Source organism: Lathamus discolor, chromosome 1 (assembly GCF_037157495.1).
Source record: "Lathamus discolor isolate bLatDis1 chromosome 1, bLatDis1.hap1, whole genome shotgun sequence".
NCBI classification, from domain to species: Eukaryota; Metazoa; Chordata; class Aves; order Psittaciformes; family Psittacidae; genus Lathamus; species Lathamus discolor.
The window spans coordinates 30,773,684-30,797,697 of record NC_088884.1 but is presented as its reverse complement, the minus strand read 5'-3'; the positions used below and the strand labels follow the sequence as shown (position 1 = coordinate 30,797,697).

Genomic DNA, 24,014 nt, shown 5'->3' with positions numbered 1-24,014 from the left:
AATACGGGGGTAAAGCTACATGTATCCAGTTCATCTACCTGGGTAGTTTTAACTCATCAGGAATACAATCAAGATAGAAACAGAAGTTGGCCTGATTCCCAGTCAGAACCCTGACGATTGCTGCGTTGACACTGAATGTCCCTTTCTCCTTCCCACTGCTCCAAAACCACTGCTCATTTTGGAATAAGCAAGTTACAGTTAATGCTTTGCGACTTTCTGTAGGTCTGGGTTTTTTTTTTCTGCTTCTGTATTTAACAAAGAAAAACAAATGCTAGGTCAGGCACAAAGAATTTACCAATCTCGCCTCTCGCTTCTGACAAGAACTTAAGACTAGTCTGGACTAGTCTGTTCTAGGTATAGCTGATACATATGTGTTTTCTTAAGCTCAGCAATGAAGATGTTCAGATGTCCCTCTCTGTTCTGTGACCTAAAAAGTTGGTTTTCAGGTATCATCCTTTTGATAATTATCCTTTGACAGCTGTCAGAAGCAAGTAACCACTGCCCCTTTTCTAAAAGTACATGAAACCTTGTTACAGTAACTGCTTTCTTCATAGAACAACACTGTTAATGTTTTGAAATCATGCAAGGTTCTCCACCCTGTCTTCACACCAGAATGTTTAACTTTTTTATCCCACACCCTAGATGAAATCTTACCAGCACCAAGCCAAGTGTAAGAGACACCATTCTACATATAAATGCTGTGAGCGAATAGATCCAAACTGAAACGTATGCCGTTACTGACATTCAGTATCTGACTCTCATAAGTCAGTACTTCTCTGCTCTGTGGCTGCTTATCTGTGTTCTGTATTTTACTTTAATTCCTTCTTTCTAAAGTACTGAATTTTACGGAAGAGTCTACTGATGTTTCTGAAAACAGGAAAACAAACAAACAAAACACTTCAGTTTTAACCATGCCCTTCACAGTACTCAAAGCATCCTGCACAGCTTAGTGTCTTTCACATTATTATGAACATGAGATGCATTATATTATCCAATTTGTTATTGAAGCTATTGTTTAAATAAGAGGCCCAGTAGAGACTTCACCTGAAATACCCTCCCAAAATGAACACCAAATGATTGAGAGTAGTTTTAAACCAGTTCTGAACAAATTGTGGTGAATACATCTAGGCCATATTAGAATAACCTTTTCAAATAAAGAAATCTTTACATTTGTCAAATATGAATCTCACCAAAGGAATATAAGCTACGTTTTCTGACATGTAAGTGTAGCCCTCTGTTCCTGAACCCTCTCAGCATGAACTTGGACTAATGGATCTTTACCTCCTTGTGCTGTTTTTTGCTAGTATTAAGGTCTTTAAGACTTGTAGCACTTCCCAACAGTTAAAAGATTCCTTCAGTTTGCTCATAGCATAAAATCTCATTAACTGGTTTGAACTGGTTGCTGGAAGTTCATGTTTTTAAATAGCAGGGAAATAACGTGTCTTTTTATTTAGATTTATGGATTCTGAACATAAAATGTAATGCACTGCAAGAACAAAAAATAATACACATCCCCCACAGACCTAAACAAATCATTGACAGAAAAATCATTTGCCAGTGAATCATGAAGGAGAATAACAACCCCTTTTATTGGCAATAATAGGCTTTAATTCTGTAAATTAGCATGGCAATTTGATTCAGATACATTTAGCCAAGTTTTACAATAGTGAGCAATGTTGTCATCTCTCATTCAACTTAAAAATTACAGGGAAGCCATAAGAAAAAAATACCACAGCCCTTGCTAAAGATATTTCACTTAAAAATACTTAGTAATAGGCTGAGTCAATGTAAAGACAAGTGCCATTAAGGGATTCTTCCATTTCAGGTACTGCATTTAACAAGAAGATCACTTCAGACACATTCCGGCCTAACTTAAAAACATTGACAAAACAAAGAATACCCTGGCCAGCAGTTAAGTGTTACACGAGTGACGCAATATTAAACTATGTCTCTCTCTGAAAGGCACGTTTCTTTAGATCACTGTAAAATGCAGCTTTTGTGGTTCGTCAGTATATGAAAATGTAGAAGCAGTCAGTAAAATAATTCTTTTACTGTGATTGTGCTTAACAACACAGCTGTACTGGAAGACTCCACCCCACAAAACATACAGTGAAGCTATAGAGGTACAGGGCATAACCTGAAGATTAATGACCAACAAGTGGGAGATGACATTCTAACAAAAACTAGTTCAAGTCAGCCATTAACTCTTAAGAGTATGTCCTGCACTGAGGTTATTATTGCTGCTGCAGGTAAGATGAAGAGTTCAAAAAGCCCCCAAAACCCCAGTAATTTATCAGTGGTGTACATAACAGCTGAAACTGCAAGTTTCAGGCAATACCAGTTCTTCGATCACCTCAAAATTTATAAACAATATAACTAGTGAAATTTAGCATGAAGTTGGTATGCAAGTTTTAGTTTTGTAACCAACAAACCCAGCATCTACAAATCGAATTCACCCCCCAAAAAAATCTACTTTGCAAGTACATCCTAGTAATTGTAACATTAATTGCTAGCTCAAATCAAAGAGGGCTTACAGGGATCTGCTACTGTTCCGTTATTCAAACCCATCATTTGTACTCAAGTCCCGTGATTCTCCATGGTTTAAGACAAAGAAGTCGTCTTTTTTCAAGCCGTATCTTTCAAGAGCTTCGTTCAGTTTAGCTGGAGGATCCAGGTAATACTGAAAAATAAGAATAACATGAGAGAAAACATACCATTGCAGTATTTGGGGGGTAGGGGGGGCAGGGTGGGGGAAATATCACTGTTCTGCACAAGAAATGGATTACATTTTAAACATCTAAGAAGGGGGAGAAGGATATTTGTCAAATTAAAGTGTTTGGGTTAATTTTCAGTTTTTAAACTATAAGAATATTCATTTACAGTTGCAGAGTAACTAGCAAGGGACAACAGCCTGACATCCAAAATTCAGTCTTCAGCGTATTGACCTAGATCCCTGAGAAGCCGATACAGCAGAGGAGGAAGAGGTCGCAAGTCAGCAGATGGCGCTTTCTCTCGTTTAGTAAAACGAAGTTGTCAGCTTCACTGTTTCAAAACCAGTGCCAGTTCAGTGAGGTGCCCTTAAGTTACTTCCATTGTGTTTGTTACTTTCAGAAAAGGCATTATCAGGGAGAAATCATCCAGGGTTTGGTGCTTCTAAATACATAATAGTGTTTGTACCGTGGGTGCAAGTGACATAGCTCATTGGCAGCACTGTGGATTGAAAATGGTGCATCCAAGTCAAAGAATGCATGACACACCAGATGAATAGAAATAACAGCATCAGGCCTGAGCTGTAAGATAAAGTGTTGCAACTGCTGCACAGAGAAAGTTGGAAACCAGCTAACAGATAAGGTGTGTCAAGTAAATGAGCACTTCTTTCTCACTGCATTTCTAGTCACTGTGAAGGTACCTTGGGTAACCTCCTTATTACAGCTGGGGACTGGGAATGGAAGGGGTGGTTTATAATAATGTTTCAAAAAAATTAGCAACTCAGAATTTTCAGTTTTTTCATGTTATTGCTGGTATTTAACTATGAATCTACTATTAAAAATACTATGCAATTTATTTACTAAATACTGTTCTGATATACGGGCATGCAATTCTTACTTCCTGCATATTGCACACGTATACCCACCTTGCATGTTGCTCAGCTGTCAGATATCAGAAACTCACATTTGTTTCAATAACTCTGTACTTCAAATTAATCTTAACCATAGACCTATTTTACTTAATTGGTTATGCAAAGCTAGGCATTGTTCTGAACAACAGTACAAACTGTAATAACTTTTCACTCATGCCAAGATTATGCTTTAAGTATACATTTACAGGTATGTAGTTTAAACTGCATGAGCAAAGCTTCATCAGTGCCTATGTGCTCAGGAAATCTGAACTCATTTATAGTGTTGAAATTTACCTCATTTGCTAAAGCGAAGGTCCCCCAGTGAACTGCTACAGACTTCTTTGCTTGAACATCAATGTGGATTCTTACTGCTTCTTCAGGATCCACATGCTGGTATTTCATAAACCACCTATCAAAACACAAAGTAAACGGTTTTGTGTCACCTAGTTCAGTGCAAGATTTCTTTTTGACTTTCACTGGCTATGTTACAAAGTATCTAAAACCAAACAAACAAAACCCAGAAATACCAATGCATGTATGTGTGAAAACACTCAAAATCAACAAGCTGGAATATACCAACATATCCACAAAACAGCAGTTCATGTATTTCACTCCCTTTTTCAAACAGATTTTTTTTCAAACAGATCTATATTTTTAATAGTCTAAGGACACAGTAGGGCTTCCCAGGGCAGTGGTGGAGTCACCATCCCTGCAATTGTTCAGAACACATGTAGAAGAGGCCATCAATGACATGGTTTAGTGGTGGGCTTGACAGTCCTGGGGTAACGGTTGGACTTGATCTTAAAGGTCTTTTCCAACCTAGGTGATTGTATGATTACTGGTGCCTTGAGGCATTAAGGCCATAGATTTAAATTATCCCTGAAAAAAATTCATGCTAGCAGTGCACACCAAAACGTGTGCTTCAGAAGATAGCCTAACGGAGCAGTCGGAAAGCAGAGGAGGGAACCTGATAATTCCTAAAAGATGCCGTATTTTTGCCATGTTGTTCAGATTCCTATCTTCTTTTCCCAGCCCATGCATGCTTTGATTCCAGCACTGTGTGTGTCATCATCTAAAAGTTTCAATACCCCATCATAAGTAGGATCCAGATGCCTAAACAGATCTTTCACACTCTATACAAAGGAGTCATCTTTATCTCCAGATAAGCTGCAAAACCAGCAAAGACTCAAGCAAGAGTAAAATGCAGCAAATTGCACACATTAAGTGGGCTGGATTAAGTGATGGTATCTCAGAATAAAAGCCACAAAGTAATTCCAGATTTTTACTCAATGTTTTTCATGGAAGAAAGGCAGCTGATTCAGCCTTGCTGTGCTTAAGAGGAAAAAACTCTCCAAGAATGTCACACATACGCAGGCAAGTACCCTAAACATTTCAGCTCCATCTGAATGGGTGGCTACAAAGAAGACGAAGACTACCTTTTTACAAGGAGTCACATGGAGAAGACATGGGGTAATGGGCATAAGTTACTCCTGGGGAGATTCCAACTGGACAAAGAGGAAAACTTTTCCTGGTGAAAACAATCAGCATTTGGAATAATCTCCTAGGGAAGTGGTGGACTCCCCAGTGTTGGATAGCATGCTGGAAGATCTAGTCTAGGTCATGCTTTGTCCAGAAAGGTTGGATCAGATGATCCTTGAGGTCCCTTCCAACCTGGTATTCTATGATTGATCTTCCCATTGCCTGCTTTTTTTTGGCCATTTCTTTCACCTCAGCACTTTCTTTCTTTCACCTCTACATTCTATTATATATTCTTAATAAAGCATCACCACTGATGCACTTCTGGGTGCATTTTTTCTGTCATCAGTATATAGCTTCATTTATGTATTTTGATCAAACTTTGATTTTCATACCTTGGCTCATAAGCTCCAATGGAGATGGCTGCAAGATCGAAAGGTCCAAACCTTTTGCCTATCTGTTCAAAAGCAACACAATATCCAGTATCTCCTGAGAAGAAAAACCTGTTCCATGGTCCTAAGACAGACCAGCTGCCCCAAAGAACCTTGTTATCATCTATCACAGTCCTTTTGCACCAATGTTGCGAAGGGGTGAAGACAAAAGTTACCGCATCATGACCAGGGACACAGTTCTCTTCCCACCAGTCCAGTTCTATCACATTCTCACAACCACATCTCTGCATCCAATCCAACAGCCCTAGAGGCACAAACCAGCGCAGCTCACTCCCAAAACGCTCATTCAAACTCTTTACAGTGTTGTAGTCCAAGTGATCATAGTGAGTGTGGCTGATCATGACTGCATCTATCTTGGGGAGCTGCTCTACGGTGCACGGAGGTCCTCGGAAGCGCTTGGGACCCACGAGCTGAGAGGGGGAAGCTCGCTGGCTGAAGATGGGGTCAGTAAGGAATATAAGTTCATCCATTTCCACCATAACAGAAGCATGTCCCAGCCATGTGACTCGCAGACCGGTTCCTGTCTTCCCAACAAGTTCTGGCTTTTGAACAAAGTAAGGTTTTAACACAGGAAGCACTTTATCCAGTTCCTAGCAAAAAAAAAAAAAAAAGAACACAACATGCATGACAGGTTCCAGAATGTACCCGCTGGGGAACGAAAACTGCATGAGAGGCACAAATCATTACAGTCAGGACTTGCACTTTGTTCAGTGTTTTCAGACAATTGCAGAACTGCACCACAAACTAGATGCCTTTTTAACGACCATTTTCCCAACTACTCCCTCTTAAGTTCATCTTAGGTTTTTGTGACATTTTCACTTCTCTGTTGAGAGAAGACAGAGCTTGAGAGTATCCCATCGGGCCAAGAGACCTACTAACAGAGACAGTCCAACAGCATCGTGGTGAAAGCACCGCAAGGCACAACAGCATCCTGGGAAAGGCTTTGTAATTGGTTGGCCTTCCCGACGTGGAAAAGAATAAATACAGATACACACACACACACACACACTGTTACTGTAACAAATGCTCAAGTTTAGCTTCTGCACTAGAAGATGCATTCCCTAAGTCCTAGCACAAGTAAGTTGCAAACCCACAGATGAAAGATAATGCCACTTTCCCATCAGCACTCCATAAAAGCTGTTCTGTTATCCTTTATCAGACCCTCTCTGTCTCCCCATTACATAGAGAAGCAGCACATGGAGGTTCACCTCACTTGGCTGATGAGGGATTTTACAGTTCTCTCTTCCCATCCTGCCAGTAATCCAATGAACATTCAAAAAACAAATTCATTTTTAAGATAGACCTTAAGGCACTTAGCTGTGCTTCTCGTGATGTTTTATTGAAGCCTTCAATGTAATTAAAGATTAATTATTACTGAATAAATCACTATACTGATCTCTTTGTATGTTCAAGATGCAGTCCCCACAAACAACTTCAAATCAATCTAAATCCATACTCCAGCATAACAAAAAAACCTTCCTCCACTTGCCCTCTTGTTCCACTGTGAATACTTGCGCAGTCTTCACTTAAGTCTAGCAGGTCAGAGAACTGATCCAGCTGAACATTAATCCAAAGGAGGAAAACAGACAGATTTCAGCTCAATCAGCTTCCAAACTGGACTCTATGTGTAGCTTCAAGTTGACACAAAGGGGGCCATGGCTGCATGTTATCTATGGAACATCATCTCCAACAACCACTCATCCTCTTATTTTGAACTGGAGTTACGTTCCTGCCTCCAGTTTGGTTGAGATGGTTGTGCACAAGTTTTGTTTGTAATAGGAAAGAGTTTTCCTCATCAATAATAATAATGACCACCACCACCGCCCCCCCCCCCCAAAAAAAAAAAATAAAAATCTACAAACAGAAACACCAAACCAAACCAAACTAAAGCAACCAAACAAAGTCTTCTCGGAGTTCCTGACCACCTCCTCCAGTGCAGCCACAGCATGGATAAGGCTCTCCTCCTAAACAGTTCTGGTATGAACTCCTTGTACCACTTCAAAAGATTTTACCTGTTCTGGCAGCTTCTACATACTCCTGACACTCTTCTCTCCCTGGTCACCACAGATGCACCAGCACTTTGGTTCCCAGTGAAGCCCTCCCTGCAATGGTTGCTGCTCTAGTTCTTTAGGTCTAGGGTAGCAGATTAACACTATCAGCAAGCTTATGCACAGCTGACTTCCTGCTGCCTTAAAAGCCCAGCTGATGCTGTGATTTAGAGATTCTAGGGCTTCCCTTGCTAAAACAGTTCTGACAGCTTCAGGAAAGTTATTTTCTACACAATATTTTATTGATTTGGAGGGCATATGGTGGGAAACACACATACACACCCCTCCACCCCCCTGAAACTCCACTATACGTAATAAAATATTCATGGCATTGCTTTTTCCAAGAGCTAATGGACATGACATGTCTACTGAAAAAGTTTCGTTACTGTCTCCAGGAACGAGAAATAGTTTATAAAACTGAATGTAAGGTTAGCACAATACAATCAATTCATATAAGAATAAACAAAGTATGAGTATTAGACTGAGACAAACTGCTGCTTCTCCAAGAAAGAAGCATCACTTTATTTCATTCTAGGTACATGGGAATGACACCAGCAGGAGAAATCTGTAGAACAGTGTGTTCTATCGTGATACTTCAGCGCAAAATAAGTAAAAATGTTGAAGAGACACAAAACTCACATAATACTCCAAAATGGGAGTTAGGACAACCCACATATTACACGTGGTTAAGTCAACAAATCGGATTCTATCAAAGAAATTAAAACTCAGATATGAAATTTAATAATTAATTGTCATAATGCAATTTAGGTCAGCAAGCACATTTTTAATGGAAAATGTTTTTTTTTTTAAGGAGCTAGTTTTAGAGGTAGACTAGAAATCATTCTAAGAACTTCAAACGAATCCACTTTATTTTTTCTGACATAGACACAAACTAGTTTGTAAAATTAGCATCATGCAATAGATCAAATAATACCAATTGGCAGACGTGAACAATAAGTTCTTCACTGGGACTCAAACATACTGCACCAATTTCATCTGGGATAGAGTTAATTCTCTTTCTAGTAGCTCTTATGGTGCTTTGGCTTTGTGCTGAAAACTGTGGATAACAGACTGATGATTTAGCTATTGCTGAAGAGTGCTTACACAGCATCAAAGCCAGTAGTCTGGGGGTGCACAAGCAGCTGGGAGGGGACACAGCTGGGACAACTGACCCGAACTGACCCCAGGGATATCCCACATCATGTAGCATCATGCTCATATGCATATAAAGCTGGAAAAGAAGATGGAAGAGGGGTCATACAAAGCGATGGTGTTTGTTTTCCCAAGTAACTGTTACATGTGGTGGAGCCCTGCTGTCCTGGAGATGGCTGAACACCTGCCTGCCCATGGGGAATGGTGAATTAATTTCTTCCTCTGCTTGCACACTCAGCTTTTGATTTACCTGTTAAACTGTCTTTATCTCAACCCACAAGTTTTCTCACTTTTAGCCTTCCAATTCCACCAGTGAGCAAGTGGCTGTATGGAGGTTAGCTGCCTGCTCAGGTAAAACCCGAACACATTTGCACTATTAAAGGCTTCGCAGGAATGTCAGTGGCATTGACACCATTAAGTATTTTGAATAGTTGATTTAAAAGTAGAACTAATCACTACAAAAGGCATTTGTAAAGGAACACAGGAAGACTGATAACTAAAGACTAACGCAGTTCAAATGACTGGTATCCTGATATATTTAAATGAAATTGTGTGAACAAAAGTTGAAGGCAAACCGGGAGCACAAAGGCAGCGTAACAGGGAAAGCACAGACTCCATATGATGATCTACAGGTTTGTGGTACACAGGCCTATGGTCCAAATCAATGATTCCTTAGAGATTTTTGTTTCAATGATTCCTCAGGCACTTTGTTGAGCTATCACAGTAAATCACACAGGGAAACAGCTAAAGAAATTCCTTCTCAGTGCATGGACTATGCTTGTTTGGGTTTTTTTAAATATATTAAATATTTATAAAATCCCCAGAATTACCTTTTAAAGCAATAAGGACTCACTACTCAACTTGTAAGATTTCAAACTAAAACACAATTTCTATTGGCAGTATACTGCATACAAAATTCTTAAGACTCATACAACAGAATACAAATAAAGAACAAAATACATGAACTTATGGGACTTTAATCTGTTCTCTGTCAGACCAACCAGAAACACATTAATACTACAAGAATTGTAACAGATCTTTGAATTATGGCATTCACATTGAACCAGCTACCAACAGAAGCAAAACATGCCTAATACTGGCTTATCTTCATCACTAGAGTAATACCAGAATTCCTTCTGCTGTGCCCTTTCCCCCCTCCCGTGTTCTTCTTCCCTTCCTAATGCAAAGCAAGAAGAAACACATGACAGGCTTTGGTAAGACTAACTAATTACCTGAGGATTTTTTGGTGCTTAGTGCATACTGGAATACCACTGGATTTTAAAGAAATGAGAACAATCTAAAAGGCTGATCCAACAACCACTAATTAAAGATACTCCAAACAGCACTGAAAAGACTTATTAATAAAGCCTGTAATGAAAATACAAGAAACCTATGCATTCTGGGCAATGATACACACTTGTTGTGAAGGCATGATTATAATACATATAGCTTTCACAGAGTGAAGTACACATCCTGGATAATATGCTTTTTTCCATATGCAAAGCACTTGGTACAGATAAACTGAACCTGCACAGCATTGCATGGTAGTACTAGGAACGCTCAATGTGGAAACTGAAGTAGGAGTCTGCTTGAAGGACATGCTAGCTAGCAATGCTAAATAAGCTATGGAGTCCTTAGTCTGAAGCCCTTAGTCTGAATTTTCAACAAGCTCAGAAGCACTTTACAGGTTGATTTAGGCATGGAACAAATGTAGCTGGAACAAGCATCAAAATGGCTGAGGTCTCAGGAGTGCATTTCATTGATCCCTATCTAGGTTTTCCCATTTCTGATTTATTTCACTGTCTCCTGAATAATTGCAGACATTTAATTAAAAATTTTCATATGCAAAGCAATAAAATTAGTTCAAAATGAATCCCAGCTGGGTCAGAGAGACAGCTTTACAACTGACACAGTGTAGATTTCTTTGTAATCATCCTTTATTGCAGGGATAATCTGTAAATTAGAGTGCTGCAGTTGTCCACTGCCATCAGAGAGCTGTATATCCTGCACTCTGTAGTACCTTAGCACTGCCTTCTAGGTACTTCAGTCACTAACCAGGTTTTCCACTGGTGCTGGCAAGATAGGAAGCCTGTTTTACACATAGGGAATAGGGCAGTGGCTCAAAGGTAATTGAAAATGACAAGGCATGAATTCTACACAAATGGGGCCAAAGTATGAGAATGCAGCACACTGCTTTGAAAGCAGTACACACTGAGGCACAACTGCTGTTACTACTACAAGGTGCAGATAATGTCTAGAAGCAGGACTCTAAAACAGTAAATCGGTGTAAGGCACACAAGACGGACGTATGTTTGCTGTGCTTCTCTCTGAAGGTAAATTATTATTACAATAGAACAATTATACCTGAGATTATTTCTCTCTTAAACATGTTCCATGCCACATATCCTTAAGAAATCCCCAAACCTCTGACCATCATGTGGTAGTAAGATTGCTTTCCTGTCCGTAAAGTTGATCAAATTCCTTCTTTTGCAGGTAATTCCATAAGATAAAAATTAAAAGCGTAAGCTCTTTTCTAAATACTGACTGAGATTTATAGCTTATGCATGCCTTCCTAGATGCTTAACAGCATTAACAACACCTGTTTGTCCACAAATGCTTTCCTTGGCTGTGCATCCTTCAGCACAGCTTTTCCAAAGTGCAGTCAACACATCAGAAAATACACTGAGAAGTAATCCCAATTGTCCAAGCTGTAGCCACCATAATGCTCCTTGTGGCCACAAAGATAACCCATGGCTTTCCAGTATCTACAACTCTTCATGGAAAAGAAGCTTCTCTCAGAGGTTGCTTCCGTACCTCCTTCTTTATATACAATATCTGACAGAAACAATACAGCAAGAACAGATAATGATGTTTCCCAGTAAACTGGCTCTGTACTTTTAGTATCTCAGAACAAATACTTGCTCAGGTTCATTTTAACATAGGTATTTTTTTTTTCCTGGTACACTGAAGCAGAAAAATACAGATTTGAAAAACTTCCATAAGTAAATGGCAGCAACTAGTTACTACATTTTTATTTAAAAATATAAAAAGAGATGTTATTTATGTAGTATATGGCAGTCAGAAAAAAAAGGCAAAATGTGTAAAATGAGATATGCCACAGCTACTGCATGCAGTACAAATGATGTTTAGCAGTATGCTTCCCAAGGCAACATGCATTAAAAAGGAAAGAGTATAACTGTAGTTTATGACTCAGCTGGGGAACCATTTTTGCTGGTTTTGTAAATATAAACTGAACTGGATAAATCAAAGGGTGTGGAACTAACAGAAAGGAGAGAAAAAAGTAGAGGCAAAACATATTAACCCATCTTCTGAAAGGGTGATAATAAAATCAGAAAAAGAAGACTTGGAAAAGTCTCCAAAAGGTGACTAATATGTATTAGTTAGAAACTGTTCTATCTTACCAATTAATAAACATAATTAATAAATAACAGCAGTCTCAATCAAGAACAGAAAACATGCAAGTATTTACCTGCTTCGAGCATGGCACGTTGCTGTTATTTTTTTCCATGAAGGACCATTTCAAAACATTTGACAAGGTCGGTGATTTCCACGTTGGCCATGGGTTGACAAACTTCCCATCTTTGCCTCTCTTTGATTTAGTGACATCCTCTTCCAATCTGTAGTCCAGCCTGAAGCTTTTCCTGGAGGTCCTGGAAGAATCACTGCCCCTGGAACCCTGACCCGAGTTCTGACGTCTCCTCACTGCTTCTTTAGGGTACTGGCTACATGCAGTCAGAGGCTGCTCTTCATCCGTTTTCTTATCCATATCTTTTTGAGGAGAGCTAAAATAAATTGCAAATTAGTCAATCTTTTCTTGGACTAACACCAGTGTTCATCAGATTGAATGTTCTCACACACATCAGAAACAAGCCTGCCCTTCTCAGTTTATGATCCACTGCAATTTTTCCTCAACAAAATGTGCTTTAAAACAGTTGCTATTACACAAAAGACTTCAAAAACATGCTGTGGCAAGTAGACACGAGATCTCTTTGTAGTTCAGGCAGAATTTTCTTCCCCGGTATGCACAGCTTCAGATACTAGCATTATTATCTGCAAGAGCGAGGGGGAAGGGTTCCTTAATTTACATTTTGGAAGAATAGTAAATTCCTCCTGAAACTTATGACATTTAGTGCCTGATGTAATATGATCCTGCAAACCTCCCCAAGAGACACTAGAACTATACAGTACCTTGGGATTTGCCTATAGAGTGACTTTGTTTTGCAGTAAGAGCAGCAGCCTCATGTAGCATTAATAACACGTTACTTCTACCAACAATATGCACATACATGCAGAGAAGTCAGAACACACAAGACATTTGGTCCTATTTCGTATTTTGTCTAAAACAAAGGAAAAGCTTGTTGAAAGAATAGTAATTGTTTCAAACACAATTTTGATACACATTTAAGTGAACTCACTAGCAAAAGAATATAGAAAACTGGAACATCTCAAATAAATCACAGCTGCAATGTCTGCTCTTAATTCCACTGCAAAATATTAAAAAAGTGAGATAATAACTGAGAAAAGCTTATTCCTGTAAAGTCACAATTCTGGCATATTTCTTAGACAATTCTGAGTTCAGTAGTCAAGGTCTCTCACTCCAAACTGCACTTGAGTGTTGTGCAGTTCAGGAATATGGAGAACTACTGATCTCATTATACACAAGGTGAAAAACCCCAATTTCCCTATTTTATTTTAAAGTTGCTGCAGCAATGCAGTTGAATCTGAATGCGTCAGTTTCCATTGAGAGTAAATATACTGTTCTGAGAGTTTTTGAATAAATAGGTTGCCATTTCAAAGAGTACTCAACTTTCTGGCACTTACAAATTCTACCTGATAAAAACTGTCAGATAACCAGTAAGGAACACACAGTGTGATAAACTGCTTAGGAGCAGGAATATTATTAATAAGAAATTGTGAAGTTTGCCTTGTGGAAAACCTCTCTCCTATTTCATTCACTCAAATACTCAGACTTTAACTGTATACCTATGAGAAGCACTGGGCTGAGGTACCAAAGCTAGGTCACTTGAACAACATTTTCATAGAACAAAATTAAAGCCCAAAGTTTTCTTAGAAACTGCGTAACTCACCATGCCCCTCGTAAGTTCATGATTACAAAGAAAAAGCAGCATACTGGCACCACAACATGACAGCTAAGGTTTTAGACACATATAAAAAGTGTTATCAAATTGAACACAAAAGCATTTACTGGTGAGGATCCAGCTTCAAATGCAGAGCTCAATGGAACAGCCACCCAGCTCCCAGCTTGCTCTGTGCCATCTGAAGCAGATAAATGGTAACAAAAGGAATAAGCGTCACAAAAAGGCAGACGGAATACCCCCAAAATTGTAATGGATATTTTAACTGTTACTTTAGCTTAAGAGAATTGAGATTTCTTTGCTATTCCTCAAGAGCATTTTCAATGCCAAGTCAGCTTATTAGTTTAGCAAAGCATGCAGACAGGGCATAAAACATCTACTCTGCTAGAAAGCATCATGAAAACAAATCACAAAAGTTTAATCAGATAGGTGCTTAATTCCAGGAAATTCTTCTGCTAACATCTCAGATGTCTGATTTTTAAATATATATAACTACTGTAATTATTGTTCCTACAAGACATTTTATATTAGAGACCAGAGTGCCTAAGGTTTTTAAGTTTCTGTTTATCCATTCATCTCTAAAATAGGTGAATTCTACTTTTGCTTAAATTTTCATATAAACCTTTAATCTTATTCTGAAAGTATAAACCTCTAGGGGAAGCAGGGATCAACTATGCTGATTAAACAAAGACAATGCCAAAGCATTTAAGACGCTGCAGGTATCTGTCTGCCAACATATTTTCCACATGATTCACATACATTACTTTCATTAGCATTCCATAAGCAACCAAAGGGATGAAAGATCTCACAAAAAAAACCAAAAAGCAACCCTTTTACATGCATAAGGAAGGGACACATTTACAAACAATTAACTGACAAAGTATTCTTGATCAACTATAGATTCCTTTGAAGCATCAATCTTGCCAGTTCATTTCTGTTTCATTTAAACTGGTAAAATACATCCTAGAATATTCATGGAATACAGTAAAAGAAGTCTTATTTTTCTTACATAAAAAGTTAGATGATCATTTCTTGAAAGCCACCAATGATTAGCTTAGAGTAAAACTCAACCACTTATTAGTCCAAGCAGATTCTTACCCTTTTGCAAAAGAAAGCCTTGCTAGACAGGAGATTTGGCAGGTATATTTTAAATATTAGAAGATACCCAATCAGAAATTAACTGATTTTTCATCTAGCTTCCCTGAATTCTTCCCCCCTTCAAATAACAGTTTGGCACTTGAGAAATAATTGAGCACTGGATTACCAATGAAATTATGAGTGATAGAGACTGAAATCAGACTGGAGTAGAGTTGTGTTCACCCTGGATCAACAGTGGTCATGTCCTTGGTGAATATTTGTTACTGTAAGGTTCCACAATAAATCCTGTCTTTTCCAGACTTTCAAAGAGAGAAAATACTATTCTACTAAAAAGCATTTAACTGCTTTTTTAACAAATGGAATCCATCTTTCAGGATAAGGTTACTTACCCCCAAACAAGGGCAAGTGGATCACCACCACCAGTAAGAGGGGCTCAGGCAAGATGCAATGCAAGCACCTTCCGTACTTTACAGCTTTACAGCTTCAACTGAGTTCAGGAAAGAACATGGACCAAGACATACAGACTACTAATGGAGACCATTAGTGATGCCAAATCCAAAAGGCCAGAAGGTATTCTAGATGGAAGGGAAGAACACCACTGGCTGATGAATAGGATTGAAGCCTAGTGTGAATCAAAACAGAGCTCACATAACTGGTTTTCCCGCACCAAATACAAAGATGCCCCTAGTAATCCACAAAGCAAGAGAGAAGTTGCAGATCAGGCAAGAGGTAGCATGGAAAACTCATGTCTTACATCCCACTGAACAGGCTTATACACCTGTAAACAGGATATAGCCTGCAGGACAACAGGTTTGGGATCAATTGTTTATTTTAGCATTGCTTGGAATTGGATATAATTGAAAACTTGGATATAACTCTTTTGGCTTTCAGTATTCTGTTTATTTAGGAAAATAACTAAAAGATTAAACATTTTAGTACTTTCTGGAAAAGAAGGCTGGAAACGGGATGTGTTAACATTACAATAAGCACCCTGGCATAAAAAAATCCAGTTTAAAATGGTCTTTCAACACAGCAAAGCTTCAAGCCAAATTATATTCACTTTATTTGAAGACAGAATACATCAGCATAAAATCTATTGTGTGAGTCTCCACCTTTTCCACCCAGTTTCCTGTAACATCTGCTACTATGAAGCTATGGTTTACTGGAACCCATCAAAATCCACAAAACTTTACACTTACCTTGCAAACATTCCATAGCTTTCCAAATATCCTTAATTTTCTCTATTTTTTAAGCCAGAGATCTGGTTCATTTCTATCACCACATCTCTGTATAGACTAGATCCAGAACTGGGCTGCACTACACATCACCTAAAAGGGACAGCACACAGTTGCTTGCAAACACGCACCACTGTAGCCTTACCAAAGCCAGAACCTGAGCTTTCTGCAAGCTACGCACTGCTACACAACTCCGAAGTTTCTTTTAAACATACATATTTTTTACGACTACAAAAAGCACACTTTTTGGGCTTGAAAACTAAGGGGGGGGAGGGAGAGAGAAACCAGCTAAAAGGTATTTGCTCGGGCACACTCAACCATCAAACAACTGCCAGAAAAGTTTTGGCTGTGCTTTTATTTTTCCTTCAGGTCTGAAATTGTTTGCTTTAATTAATGAACAGTTTGAGCCTGCAAAATTCTGAACACATTTAAACTTTTATTGTGCAGTACTCCAGGCTGTTCATTGTATCACTGTCCACTTAACAAAGCCAGAACCTGAGCTTGCTGCAAATTGGGTATTGCTGTGCATCCTGGAAGTTTTCTTTCACTTTACATATTTTTTAATGACTGCAGCAGCAATTATTCCAGACGGTCCTGGTCTTAGGATTTCACACAAAGAAGACCTCTCAAGCTTGCAACCAGTTGATCTATAAATACTTTTATTGTTTGAGATTCCTCATTAAAAGTTGCAAGCAAGAACAAGCACTGCAGAAAATCTCATTCAAATTATTTGGTATTTTAACAGCCAGCTTGGGATTCTGTGTGGTATCCTATTGCCATACATCCACAAAGCAGAAAATTCATGTCAGTACAGCCTTTTTCCATTCTTGGATGTACTCATTTCATAGAAAAGCTATAGGTTGCCAGCCCAGTTCTCTGTTCTCATTGGGTCTGTAAGTACCCTGATTCCATAGTGATCTTGCGTACTGTTTATGAAAGACAACAAGTGAGTTGATAACAGAAACAGAAATAGCTCTCTCCATAAACAACCTCACAGAATTAGGATTAATCCTTCACCATTCTTGCCTAGTTTTGAGGATCCAGAGTAAAACAAAGTTTTATTTAGACATAACATAAAAAAAAAAATTACAAATAAAACATGAAGCACTTTCCCAGGATCGTCTGTTCTTAAGCATATTCTTACAACAGCTGCCTTACTTAAGCAGCCACCATTATGAGCCAATCCATTTCTGCCCTCATTACTCCCCCATGCTTGCCAAAACAAACATTTGTGTCCACATAATAAATTAGTTCAAGAAACTGATCTAGCTGATAGTCATCTCTTACCTTCCCATTCCTCAGAGAAGCACTTAATTTTCACCTGCATCACTGCATAACCATGCAAGTGTTTATACCAACAAACTGGCTAGGACAGGGAAGGGTGAGAACAGGAATATACTGCTGCAAACAAAAACTACTTATGGCAGTGTTGCTATTAAAAAAGTAATTCACTAAATATCCTCCATTTAGAATTCACTCAGTGTAGGTCAGTTACATACACCACCAAGTTAAGATTCAGTGATTCCTCCTACCCTTAATATATTTAATTTCCAATCTATCCCCTATCTAAGATTTCATTCACATTAGAACTGATGCTTAAACCCTCTGGCTGCCTCCTCCAAGAACAGTGTTTCATACTATAACAAGCAAATTCAATAGCTACCTCCCACCCAACTGGCAGCCCACTCCCATTACCACACGTTCTGACCTCTACTACCCTGGCATTCAGTAGGGAACTAAACCAACAGGAAGCTATTCATAGCCATTACAAGTGCCTATCAGCCACACAGTTACATGCCCCCGGATACAAATGCAAACAGGCTTTATTTAGAGTCAGGTCTATTAGTACCTGCAGCCAACTATTCTCAACCCTGGGTTAAATCTGATCAGCTATGGGCATTGTATTAGCTGCATAGAGATGCCTCTTCCTGGAACAATACCTAACTATATTTTCCCTTTGTTTCCAGGTGCTACAAATGCCTGTCCCTGTTGCTGATGTGACGATAGTTGTCTGTAAGGATCACACACATTAACAGAGGTACAGATCCAGTAGCCAGTATCTTCAGCTATACAGGCCTATTAAAATAAGTTATTTCCTTCTCTGCCCTCATCTTTTACTGCAGTCTTGAATAAAAGTATCCAAAAGCTGGCATGTGGCCATCACATTTAAAAGAGCAGCCTAAACTATCATTATGATTTAACACGGGAGCAGTATAATTCTGTGCTATTGCTGAAGCACTCACCAAAGGCAAGCAGAAGCCAAATTTCCCTACAGTGGAACAAAGAGTGCTTTCCTTTGCTCTCCTAAACAAGTAATTTCATAAGACTACACAGTGAAAAGGGAGGAATGTTGAAAACATAAGAGCTGAATTAAAATTTTCTTACCCGCTCTGCAGGATTCAGGCTGACAACATAGAGAAGCGAGGTTTGTGCATTACAGCTGTGTTATGGTATGCCAGACAGGAGCCGAATCACAAACCAAATGCAGACAAATTTTAAATCAGAAAGAAGAGAAGATGGCACATGCACACAGCTGGGCAAATAAACTGTGGATTCCAACAGCAATGATAATCTCTATGGATGGCCCTTCACATTTGTACAGAATTTCAATAAAGCTTTTCCAAAAGAGCAAAGATGAAACTTGTACCAACCCAACACTATCTGGACAGCAACTTTAGGGTTCCATCAGTAGCTCTACTCCTGCAAGTATTTGTGCAGATCAGCAGTTCATTGTTGGTCTACTGTTGTGCCTGTACTTAATAACAGAGGCAAACCTTTCTAGACTGGGACTTAACTGTGAGAAAAAATGACCAGTCTTTAAAGTTTAGCATTTGTGAATCCACTTTAGCCAGTCCCATGAATTAACAGCTTATGCATCATGGGTTTAGTATTTTAAGTTATTATATCATGTTGAAGCTGATAGAACAGGTTCTTCTTAACTAAAACGAAGTTTTAAAATATTACAAGCTCGCAATCAGTCCTGAGGGTAAAGGCTCCCCATCTAACATCTTAACATCAATTAGATGTGTCTGAAAAGAAATACTACTACATGTTTAATGAAACTAAGGCTCCACTTGAACATGCTATGGCAGAATCTGATTTACTTTGTAGCACATGGCCATAAAGGCAACGCAAGAACTGTTTCCATAAAAGTGCATAGAAATCATGTTAAAACCTTGGTCCACAGGATCCTTGTGGCAAAGCAGGACCTGAAGCAGTTCCATTTATAATAAAGTCTGGCACTTTAATGTCTGCAACTGCGCAATTGCTATCTCCACCTCACCCGCAAAGCCTTTTTTAATTTGCTGCTTCCTTTTCTCCCTATGCCAGGAAGAAACAAACTCGTATGCAAACTTTTTCTAGACTCACATTGAGGATAAACCTTTAAAACACTGTAAAGCCTCAGCTGCCCTGGAAGCGCAGCAACACCCAAGCGCTAAGCTAGTTTTTATTTTTAAGTCAATACATAGTCACAGTTTTGTTCGTGTACATATTTAAATGCTGTGTATTTGATTCCCTCTCTTCAGTTCAAAATCCAAGTACATGGGACCCAATGTCATTTCTCTGCAATATAAAAATATTTCCCTAAATTTTTTCTAAATCTACTTTATTTCAACATAAGCTTAGCTTTTGCTTCTCTGAACACATTCTCTCTCTCTCCATCTGCCTGCATATGTATGTACACACACTCCATACACATATTTACTTTACAGAACTACTTATAATATTTGACTTCAAATTTATCAAAATCTAAACAAATAACTTTCAAGGCAGTTAAGATAAGGAAATTAGAAGTTTTTTCTTTGTTGAAAGATATGTTTTTCTTGCATGTAAGTGTTCAAAGACCATCTTTCACATGAGGCAAGCTAAAAGGTCATCAGCCTTTCCAAACACGAAAGTTTTGAATCTCCAAAACCTCACAGTGGAAAGCTAGAAAGCATACACCATACAGCACACTTATGCTTCTTTAACTGAAACACAGCTGCTAAAAAAAAATTTCAAGTGGTAGGACATCAGGCACCGCAAAACACAAATACCCATGGAAACTGTTAACATCAAAACACGTTAACATTTTTTTCATGGCAATCCTTCTTCCTATATTTAACCAGCATTCTACTCCACCTCCACAACTCTAGGTTATGATGTCTCTTCATGTACTCTGAATGAAATGCAAAGGGCTTTGGTTATTAGTCAACAACAAAAGTGTTAATATTAAAAGTTGTTTGTTTTGTTTTTTTTTTCTCATGGAAGAATCAAGGCACATTTCCAGCACAAGTATGAGCCATCTACTAATTTTCAAGGCTCCATTCTAAATATGTAGGTGTTTTAAAGAGACAAAGTGTTTTGTTTGAATACAGCTAAATAGACACACATAAACAACTTGTTATTGCCACAACCTCTTTTTCAGAAACAGCTGAACCTCACTGAAACTATCCCTCAAAAACCGGCTCAAAGCACAGCGAATTTCTGCCTAAACAACTGCAACTATTTCCAAATACTATAAGCATTAAAAACAAATCTTATCATAAGCCTTACTCAGCAGACAGTAGCACTACCAGCTCCAACCATGGTAACAGGTCTTACACAAGAAAATACAAGATACACATCTCAATATACATTCCTTCCCACTTTTCACTCACACAACATCTTACCAAACCTTGTTTTCCACACTTCAGACAACGCAGTAGTGTTTTCATAGTGTCATTTAGTAATGCCCAGTTCTCTTTGCCGAACCTTTATAAGGTTTATCTGCTTGGGCGTAGTTGTATGCTATTCAAAACCCTTCTTTATACAGGAGCTAAATACTAAGATACTACATGCAAACAGTAAACATCATGTAGCTACTTTCCTAGATTTCCTAAGGATATTCAAACCAAGTGCAACATCTGGTTTACTGAAAAATCCTTTTTACTCAAAGCTGCAATTAGACATAAGATGACCAAGTGATTTACTCTATCCTGGCTCTGAGTGTATGAGAAGTAGGATTCTTATTACAGTGCTACCCAGCATACTGCAAGCTACATACTTACAGCGACAGACTAGAAAAAAAATCAAAGTGAGATCAGGAAGGGATTCCTCGATGTGACAAAAGAAAACAATTTCACAGCAGGTGCTACATATGAAGGCACGAATTAACATGGTAACATTTCCTTTTTCCTTGTTACAGACAAAACAATTGCCTTCCCATTTGCAGAAAATCACTTAAAAGCTATTTCTCTACAGAGAATTAGCAGTTTTGGTTCTATCTTAAACTTACAAAGGCTGAGAAAATAGCAGATTTCTGCTGAGGCAATTCCTCAAATCTACTTAGTTAAAACAAGAGAATAATAATAACTGCTTCCTTTTAAAGGGACTGCAGATCTCTCTTGATCAGGGACAAGCTAATGCAAATTAACTTATTTATATTTGGAACCGTTTCACTGTCGTCCCTTACTTCCCCCTTTCCTCACTGTGTCCGCTCCATCACAGCAAGTGAATCAGAGAGGACTTTCTAATCTCCAGGTGATAAAAATTTCCATTATACTTGTATAATAGATATTTCAATTTCAGATCATTTGGGGCATTTTTAAAGCATCTAATGCAGTAATTCTTACATTAATAAGATAAAAATCTTATTTCTTCTTGTCTTCCTTAAAGCCTTACCTACAAAATGAATGAGGCTTCCTACTTTATTAAATGATAAAGCTGCTACTATGACTTAAAAACTACACGACTCTTCAAGAGTCTTTTGCCAGGAAACAGGTTTGATTATCCTGTCACTATCTTTAATTTTTTTATATCACTTTGGTTGGTGTAGTTTGAAAAATACAGAAAAACACCTATAGTAGTTTCCTTTAACACTGAAAACTCGCTTCATAATCGCCATTTAGCAAAGCAAGGAGTAAGAAACTGTAATCGTCACTAGAAAAGCTATTTCTGCAGAAGTTTAAGATAAACTTGACTGCATACCGTCAACACACTCAAGACATCCTCTCCCTAAACCCTTACTAGAGATAATGGCCGGTCATTGGGATTGTTTGACTGAACTAATTACATTAAAAGACTGTTAATGTCTTCCACTTCGCACCAAGCAAGTCAGGAACATCTGTTCGCGTCCCCCCTTCAAAGGGAAACACTCGCCAAACCGTCAATACCATGAAGCGTATTAGTTTTTTACAGGCGATTATATAACTTGTTTCTCTCGGAGCGCCGCTGCAGCATATTTTACCGTCAATTTACGGGAAACGAAAGCATCGCCGCTGGGAGGGCGGGGGGAGAAGGTAGGACTTCTTCTTCCAGGGCTTCCTTCGTCGGTGGGAAGGCTGTCCGCGTCCCCAGCTGTTTCTGGAGCTTGCCCGGGTCTGTCACCAGCCACCGCGGCACCTTTCGGGGACTGGCGGGACACCGCAGGCTCCCGGGCACGGCAGCCCCGCCACCGGCAGTGTGCGCGCACCGCAGGGGCCGAGGAGCGCGGGAAGGCGCCGGGCTGCGCTGCCGCTCCGGGCCGGGGGCCAGCACTCAGCCGCCCCGGCACCTCGCCCGCCGCTTAACTTTCCCGAGCGGACGCCGGCGCTCGCTCTGCCCCGCTTGCTGCCGCCTCCCGCAGGGCTCAGCGCGGCACCCCCGCCACACTCACCCGGCGGGACTCCCGCTACCGTTCCGCCTAGCGAGCCGTGCTCGGAGCAGGTGCGCAGCGCTGCGCGGCTCCGGGTGCGCTGCCCGCGGCCGCCGGCCAGGCTCTGAGCGCGGCGGGTCGGACAGGTGCCTCTCCTCCGGGCCGGCGTGGGGCGGGAGCGCCGCTCGCCTCGGTCCCTCCCTGCCCACAGGAGGGTGCAGGGCAGCGACCCCCCCCCCGCGCTGCCAGCCGCCGAGAACCGCTCACCTCACGGACTGCTGCTGCCCCTGAGGAGACTCGTCCTCCTCCTCCTCCTCCTCTTCCATGGTGCCGCTCCACCCCCTGCGCGGCGGCTCCGCGGCTCTCCAGGAGGAGCCGTTGAACGGCTGCGGCGTCCTCCCTCGCCCACCCGACGCTGAGGGCAGCGCGGCGAGCTGCAGGCAGCAGCTCCACAGCGCCCTACCCCGCACCATAGCTGGGGGCCGTGGCTTTCCGCCTGGCGGCGCGTTACCAAGATGGCGGCGGGGGGGCCGGTGCTTGGGGAGACGTGGCGGCCGGACTCCCGCGGCTCAGAGCGATGGCGGGGCAGCCGCGCACTGCCGCTGGAGGCCGAGCTACCCGTCGGCACCGGGAACAGGGAAGCGCTGGGCTCTGCCTCTGGCCGGCCCCGCAGTTGGTAAACACTCGGCACCACGAGCATACGCCGAGCACGCACCTGGTGCTGCAGCGGAAAAGTTTCCTAGACTCGGTTTCCTCAGGAACCCGAAGCAGTGCCGCCATCACTGGGGATACCCGTGAGGCCACCCATGGCCAGCGGCTGCCCCCCCGCAGAGCATCCCGTCGCGCAGATCCCGGTACCCCCACGGTCACTCCCCTGCTTCAGGAAGTTAACACTCCTGTCCAAGTTTCTTTGCGCGCCGGGTTAACAACCGCCCCCTCACCTCCTGCTTACACGTGTGAGCAGCTCCCATGCGACTCCGGCTGATGGGCTGGGAAGTGAGGGATTCTGCAGCCCCCAGTCCAGAAAAAATAGGGTCTCAGGAATAAATGTCCATTTTTTTCTCAATACTTCCTTACCTCCTTAAGTACGTAATAGAAGGTAAAGGACTAAGTTACGCAGCTATGGTACGAAAAAACATATGTCCTACATAACAGCAGTATGAAATCCAAGACTTATCTGGATCTCCAATAACACATTTACATACATTTTATCTTGAAGCTT

General features: G+C 40.4%; 1 protein-coding gene across 7 annotated transcripts; it reads right to left on the bottom strand.

Annotated features, from left to right (window-relative positions):
• Positions 1–1,585: 1,585 nt before the first annotated feature.
• Positions 1,586–23,812, bottom strand: NAPEPLD (N-acyl phosphatidylethanolamine phospholipase D). 7 transcript variants are annotated; one of them, XM_065666636.1, is made up of 5 exons: positions 23,745–23,812; positions 12,238–12,550; positions 5,491–6,137; positions 3,914–4,028; positions 1,586–2,680 (listed from the first exon to the last, which is right to left on the bottom strand). In XM_065666636.1, exons 2-5 carry the CDS (start codon positions 12,532–12,534, stop codon positions 2,555–2,557), a joined length of 1,185 nt encoding a protein of 394 aa, XP_065522708.1. In that variant the 5' UTR covers positions 12,535–12,550; positions 23,745–23,812; the 3' UTR covers positions 1,586–2,554. The 7 variants fall into 7 exon arrangements, with proteins under 7 accessions (XP_065522708.1, XP_065522662.1, XP_065522651.1 ...); XM_065666590.1 differs by lacking the exon at positions 23,745–23,812 and adding an exon at positions 23,508–23,677; XM_065666579.1 differs by lacking the exon at positions 23,745–23,812 and adding an exon at positions 23,060–23,491.
• Positions 23,813–24,014: the final 202 nt, after the last annotated feature.

What these genes read in the sequence shown, in the direction of transcription:
- NAPEPLD (XM_065666579.1), bottom strand. Translation starts at nt 23,265, where the DNA reads ATGGTGCGGGGTAGGGCGCTGTGGAGCTGCTGCCTGCAGCTCGCCGCG. An exon ending in GGGCAGCAGCAGTCCGTGAG is followed by an intron (nt 12,551 to 23,059) that starts GTGAGCGGTTCT and finishes AATTTATTTTAG; the next exon opens with CTCTCCTCAAAAAGATATGG. An exon ending in ACGTGCCATGCTCGAAGCAG is followed by an intron (nt 6,138 to 12,237) that starts GTAAATACTTGC and finishes TTTTTTTGCTAG; the next exon opens with GAACTGGATAAAGTGCTTCC.